The sequence below is a fragment of the Echinops telfairi genome, unplaced genomic scaffold (genome assembly GCF_000313985.2).
Source record: "Echinops telfairi isolate 266 unplaced genomic scaffold, ASM31398v2 ScPeMD7_7468;HRSCAF=8506_0, whole genome shotgun sequence".
NCBI lineage: Eukaryota > Metazoa > Chordata > Mammalia > Afrosoricida > Tenrecidae > Echinops > Echinops telfairi.
This window is the reverse complement of record NW_022111369.1, coordinates 65351154-65358628: the sequence shown is the minus strand read 5'-3', so window position 1 is coordinate 65358628 and position 7475 is coordinate 65351154. Positions and strand designations below refer to the sequence as shown.

The 7475-nt window shown below is 41.2% G+C and overlaps 1 protein-coding gene across 1 annotated transcript in view; it reads right to left on the bottom strand.

Moving 5' to 3' along the window:
- The window catches only part of FIP1L1 (factor interacting with PAPOLA and CPSF1), an 82389-nt gene that overhangs the window by 8724 nt on the left and 66190 nt on the right, over positions 1 to 7475 (bottom strand). The window contains exons 15-16 of the mRNA XM_004706326.2: positions 6508 to 6562; positions 5080 to 5135 (exon numbers count right to left, since the gene is read on the bottom strand). Of these exons, the coding sequence (XP_004706383.1) occupies positions 5080 to 5135; positions 6508 to 6562 (111 nt within the window). The remainder of the gene's footprint in view (positions 1 to 5079; positions 5136 to 6507; positions 6563 to 7475) is intronic.

The window sequence follows — 7475 nt, the reverse complement described above, 5'->3', positions numbered from 1 at the left end:
GGAATAGTACCATTGTGAATGAGGGGGAGTGCAAGAGTGGGTACCCAAAACTAAGGTGACCAGACGTCCCGCTTTTTAACAATTTTTCCTGCATCCCGCAGCGTTTTTAAAAAGTCCCGATATTTGGAAAGAATCCACGGCAAGCTAGGGTATATAGTTTTCAGCTGCCATGTGGCCGTTTCACCAGGATATAAGTTTTATTAGCATTATCAATGTTAAAACCTGGTACCTTACCCAAAACTCATCTGTAGGCAACTGGACATCCCCTTACAGAAGCGTCATGGGGAGGAGACAAGCCAGTCAGGTGCAGTGTAGCAATGATGAAACATACAACTTTCCTCTAGTTTTTAAATGTTCACTCACCCCCATTATCATGATCCCATTTCTACCTTACAAATCCGGCTAGACCAGAGGATGTACACTGGTACAGAGAGGAACGGGAAACACAGGGAGTCCAGGATAGATGATCCCTTCAGGACCAGTGGTGAGAGTGGCAATACTGGGAGGGTGGAGGGAACGTGGGGTAGAAAGGGGGAACCGATTACAAAGATCTACATATAACCCCCTTCCTGGGGGATGGACAACAGAAAAGTGGGTGAAGGGACACGTCGGACAGTGTAAGATAGGACAAAATATTAATAATTATAAATTATCAAGGGTTCATGAGGGACTGGGGAGCGGAGAGGGATGGGAGAAAATGAGTTGCTGATAACAAGGGCTCAAGTGGAAAGCAAATGTTTTGAGAATGATGATGGCAACAAATGTACTAATGTGCTTGACACAATGGATGTAAATATGGATTGTGATAAGAATAGTACGAGCCCCCAATAAAATGATTTTTTAATGGAAATGAGAATATAATAGAGCACTTTATAAATGGTGAGAGAAAGTAACTATCAACCTAGGAATGCATACCCAATAAAACTGTATTTCATAGACAATTGTAGAATAAACACATTTGTAGAGAAAAAAGTAAGCATATAAAATATATAACCAATAGAGTTTATCAGAAGAATGAGTGTCTGAAGGACTGAGAAAAAGAACCCTAGACAAAAGACCTAAGGCAGTGGTTCTCAACCTGTGGGTTGTGACCCCTTAGGGGTTGACCGACCCTTTCACAGGGGTCCCGATTCATAGCAGCAGCAAAATTACAGTTATGATGTAACAACAACAAAAATTTTATGGTTAGGGGGGATCAACACAACATGAGGAACTGTATTAAAGAGTTGCGGCCTTAGGAAGGTTGAAAACCACTAATCTAATGTGAAAAGTTTAAATTGCTGCACTAATTAATCAGATATGCAACTCTAATACACTACCCAACAGTAGAGGTTTTTTAACAGAGTAAAATGAAAATGAAACATCACAACAGGTATATTTTTTACACATTGGGTAGAATAAATTTCAAGAGGAATCACTAACAAAATGTAATGTATAATTTTAAACAACAGGGTAAAGCATTTTTTAAAAATCACTATAATAAACAATAGCAAGCAACTATTAGTGCATTAAAAGAAAAATCCATGATCAAAATAGGTTTACCACAGCAAATATTGGCTTAATATTCAGAAATCTATTATCTCATATTTAACAAACTAAAAAGAAAACAGTAACGATAACCTCAGAAAGTAGTGATACAACTTAATATCCACTCATGGTCTAAAAGCCTTTGGGGAAAAAAACAAACAAACAAGAACGTCCTTCATCTGATGCAGGACACTGTGAAGAGAACCTCCAAAGAACACAACACAAACAGCACCTTCACCCTACGGTCCGCACAGAGGAACAGCAAATGACACAGAGTGGTGGGGTGAAGGATGAGAAGGGAAAGAAAAGAGCAATAAAACGGGGATTATCTACAGTTATTATAACCTAAGTAAACTGTACAACTTATACTGAGAATCCAGAAAATATTAGTCGGCTACAAGATCAAACAAACAAACAAGAGTAACAAAAGAGCATTCAAATCTAACCAAAGAATCTCAAGACGTGTATTGTGCATAATTCTACCCAACAGCATACACAGATGGGTAGACCGAACAGACTTGGGGGAGGGGAGGAAAGGCGTATACACACGTATTTGTAAGCTTGACAGGGTATTTACCTTTGCTTCATATATATCCACGAATACGGTGGCATAGAGTGTGTGTGTGGGGGGCGGGCGTTTCTTCTACATCACGGGATGTTGTGAAGTATTCAAATAGGTTGGCATACAGTCCACAGAGACTCGATTCTACCTCCTAGTTTGGTGAGGAGTATCTAAAATGCTACTCTAGGTCCCTGCCTATCCACGAGGGAGGAGGTGCTGAAGACCAACGACCCAAGGCAAACGAGAGGGGCGAGAAAGAGGAAGGCCCTCCACAAGATGGACTAACATGGTGGGGGCAGCAAGAGGCTCAGCCCGAAGAACAACTGGGAGGGTGGCACAAGACCAGGCAGTTCTGTATTCTGTTGTACCCAGGGTCGATGTGAGTCAGGACCAAATCGATAGCACTTAACAATAGCAAGAGGACTTTATTCTTAAAATTATCTCCAGCACTACTGTGGAAGAATTTTTAAAATGCTCAATTTTTCCTCAGTGTCCTACACACTTGACCACAGAGCGTCCTCTGCTTATTCCTTGCCACCCAGCTCTTCTCTGCAGTCTTTCTTTTTTAAAATGAATGTCGGATTTCTTTAATAAAAAAAAATTATAAGGCATATGAGAATGAGTCAAAAAGCATTGCTCGTAAGATTCGAGGTTACTCATGCATGAGTTTATTCCCAACAAAATGCATACAGGTGTCTCTGTGAAGTGGGAATGGCTTGAGGCAAGTCGTCTCAGTAAGACGTTGTCTCCGTCCCATTTGAGTGCCTCCTCAAAAGGTTACTTTTCGTGTCACATTTTGAAATCAGGGCCAATATCAGTTTTAGAAAACTTCCAGCAGACATCTTTGCAAAAAAGTTTCCAGGGATGCTACCTCATGTAGAGCAACAAGTTTTCAGTCGATCAAGCATTTAGGACAGAAAAGACCTCAAGGACCAGCCAAGAGCACGAAGACTATCAACCTTGCTGATGGAAGACCCGGGGCTGAAGTTCAGAAGCTGGTGGAAGGTGGCCATGGAATAAATAACCCCTGATGCGATAGCAATTGCAGGTAGGGCTTCACGGGGCTCGGCATTTTCCATTTGCAAACAGCCTCGGAAAACCTCTGGCTCAGCAAGGGCCAAAAGCATGGCATGAGATCTATTCCCTCTTTCCATCCCCAATGATACCTACCTGGCACTGAAGGACAACAGTCCTTACTCCAACAACTTAGCTCTTTCTCCAAAGTGAGCAGGCAGCTTTAACATACAGTCTTTCTAACCATCCTCCAAATCTTTAATTTGCTCTCAGTAAATAGCTGGAATCGAGTTTTTAAAAAGGTGAATTTCTAAGCATTAGCAGCTCCTCTCCACACGCCTGTATCAGAATTCATCTAGACCCCTCTCCTGGTCAGAAGCACTACTCCATTGTCTGCAATGGTTTTCAAACAATCAGAGACCTTGACAGCCCTAAGTTCTCTGGCCTCCCTTTGCCCTAGTCATGGCTTCCAAGCCAGCCCCATCTCAAAGGACTCTGAGACAGCAGCCAAATTCACTGGGGCAGGGATGCCACAGTTGGAATTGCTGGCTCTGGAGCTGGAAGTGGGGCTGTGTTTGGGAACCTCATCACTGGTGATGGCAGGAACCCTTCTCTGAAGGGGCACTACTGCTACACAAGTCTGCGTTTGCCCTCTCAGCGGCCATGGGGCTTGTGTGCCTAGCTCATCCGCTTCGCCACCTGAAGGAGCCATCCCTACCTCCCATAGTTCTCTTTGCCCCAAGACTTGTCTGCCCTCTATGTTCCTGCCCCTGTACCTCCCCTGAGGAAAGTAATTGGCTCAGGGTTTGACAGAGGGAAGACAAGCAAACACTGTATCAAATAAAATAACTATGGCTCCCCAGCACCCTCAGAGTAAAGCTAAAAGTCATGGGACGGCGAGAAGGATCTGCAGGACCTCTCTCTCCTCTCTCCACAGGGCACTCTCACAAGCTCTCTCCACTCCCGCCACACCACCCTGCAGCGGGTACACAAAGCCACCATATCCGCGTGTCTCTGGACAGCTTGGAAGTCAGATCATCTGCGCTACATCTCTGGAGTGAGAAAGAGACACCCTTCTCACACCACTTTCAACTTTGGTGTTGTTGCTACTGCCCTATAAATCTGAGGAGGGCATGCGCTGTGTCTAGTTTGACACACCCCTAGAGCTGGTACAGATTATTTTAAAGTGAGTAGATGCGCAAGCAAATCTAAGCAGAAAAGGATACTGAAAGTCCTTGGAATGGAGAAACCTGTCAGGAGAGAACTTAGAAAACGATCTAGTCGAAAAGAAGGGGAGGGTGTGGCAGAACAAGGTTTGCTATTGTATGATTCACTACACCAAGGGTATGGATAAAGGAGATGGCGCGCGTGGTTGGCAACAAGCTGTGGTTGATTAGAGAGGTAGGCCTGGGAACTGAGGAAGCAGTGAACACAGATCAGCAAGTATCTCCTTCACTACTTCTTCCCTAGGGAAGATGCCTTTCTTTTACCGTCGTTCTGAATACTCATTCTCCAGCATTAAACTTTCTTACAGACCTCAACAATTTTGACTGTTAATACTATATCCAGAACACCGAAGTATTTACAAATCATAAATGACCATTTGTAACAATTTTTTCGTGTATAATTACCAATATTAAGCTCCAACGAAATACAAATGATGCTTTTGTGCAACAATTATACCACACTATGGTCACAAGGCCAGTATTATAACCATCTATGGTTTCATTAATGCCTTAAAAATTCTTTTGAGGAAGAGGCAAGATATCAAAAATCTATTTATTATGTAACCTTTATTGACATGAAAATTACAGTTGATAAAGTGAAAATTAACCTGGTAAATATGCAGAACTAGTTATTTAATATCTGCTTTGTAGGGTTTTATTTTAAGCCATGCAAGAATGTACTTATTTCTTTAAAAACAATGGTTTAAATACGGTGATTCATCTTATACCTGCACAACCAGCCTTACTTACCATTGCCATATGGAAACGCACGCGCAGAACGACTATCATAACCAGAGGAATGTCCACTACGGAAGAAAAATTGTATTTTTATGTCTGTTGCAGCATTTCTGAATTTCAGTAGTTTTATTGCAAATAATACAAATGTCAAGGTACAACTACCATGGCTTTTAGTTAGCTACCATTAAATGATCAGCCTGAATTTTTTATTGTATTTCTTAAAGCTAACAAAACCTTCATAGTAAGGTGACCAGACATCCCGCTTTTGGTGGGACAGTCCCGATTTTTAACAACTTTTCCCGCATTCCGCGGCGTTTTTAAAAAGTTCCAATTTTTGGGAAAATGCACGACAAGCTAGGGTATATGGTTTTCAGCTGCCATGTGGCTTTTTTGCGAAGATATGAGTTTTATCAATGGTGTCCCGCTTTTGTCCTGCTTTACCAATGTTAAAATGTGGTCATCTTATACACAGGCTTTCTCGCCCCAAGCAGTATCAAGCCTAACAGGTAGGCGCAGAGAGAGGGTGGCAATGGCCCTCTTCAGGACACAGCAGCTCTGTGCTGTGACTGCGACCAGACCTCAGCCTGTCTGGCTCTTCCCTTGTCTCCTGCTTGGTTGTATGAAAGCTGGATGACAGGAAAAGGAGGGCAGGTAGTGACGTAGGTAAGAGCCACCATTATTAATAATGTCTATACTGGCAAGATCTGTTCTGGTGCTTTATATTCACTTTCTAATCTTAATACTCTACCAACCTCTTGGCAAATGAGGACACTATGTCTCAAAGAGGTTATAAATCTCACCTAGCAACAGAAAGCTAAGAAATTTTGAAGTAAAAAGTTAAACCAGGTCTCTGTGAATTCAAGATAGATCTTATTAATGCTACCATGCTACTCCTCAGAAAAATACCCTTTGGGCAATATTCTTATTAAGTCCTAAGTACAGATTATTAGAAAGAAAAAAAAGGGAGGCAGGCAGGCGAGCCATAGCCATGTAGAACGATCCTGGTCACTCTGGAATCTTTAGAGAAGCAGGGCAGCAAAGGAGGCCATTTTTCCTTATCATGGTCCCTGGTAATGGCTGTCCATACCTAATCCCCAAACATTTACATTATTAATGATTTCTACTAACTATGTTTAAATCTCCCACAAAAATGACTGGATTCAAGTGTTCAGCAATTTAAGGGTCTCTTTAACCAGGGTCACAAACCAAAATAAATCAGTTACAAGGGTTTAGCTTCCTTGATCCAGTTCTGGTATCAGGCTATACGCTCAATGTTTTTTTTTAATAAATAAGCATTTAACATAGCTCTATGATGACGAATTTAAAAGGCAGGATATATTTATATACCTATATATGTATGTTTATAAAACTGTGTCTTTGAAGATATCACCAAGCAGATGGCAGCAGTGAGAAAAATGCACAGTAGCCACACGGATTTACCTTTCTATTGTTGGTATAAGAGATGGAGGTGGAGCACCTGGTGGAGGAGGAAAACCTGAAACATTCAATCAGAAGACAAAAACCGTTAATAGCACATACACGGAATGTGAAGAGAAAGAAGCTTGCTGTGTATCACTAAATTTCTCTGGGGACATAATGAACTGATCTATTGTTACAATGAACAGGAAGGTGGAGAATGAAGCTTAAACTTAACAACAGTTTCTGGAGCTCTAAGGCATGACATGAACAGTCTGATCTACTACACAGAGTACAAACTGGGAGTCAGGACACCCGGTCTTATTTTCAGCACCACACACAGCCCATTTTAGGAATATGAGAAAGTTAATCTCAATGCCTTACCTTTTCCATATATAAAACAGTAGTAGTATTGCCACCAGATATGTTATACTTGAAAAGCAAATAAAATAGCATTTACCTCTTTTTGAAATACTTCTCAGAGTTTTAGATGTAGAGTAACTTCCTTAAAAGTATATAATTTATAAACTTTTACCAGGGAATACATAAAATTTTAAGGCTAAGCACATCCATCACAAAATGTTTTAAATAGCACAACCCCAAAGACTTTTACAAAGAAAGGCACATAGAATGGTTTTTGGGTTAGTTTAGTAAGGAAATAATTTGCACCTTTAAATCATGAAGTCAGCCTTCTCAATAATTCGCTACCTAAGTGAAACACCAGCGTAGCAGGGCTAAAAGGGATCTACTCTACACTTTGCCATTCAGAGGCAATAATAAAGTATCCTACCAAAAGGCCAATCTCTAGAATGCAGTTTCCATGACCAAGGATACTCATGCCCACCACTGTTTAACAACTCTCACTATTAGGAAATGTATTACATATAATTTAAATGAAATTCCCTCACACTATAATTCAGATGCTGTCTCAATAAGGACACGAGAAGCATTTCACTGTCATACCCTTGCTAGTCCTTTATAGATTTGGAAAC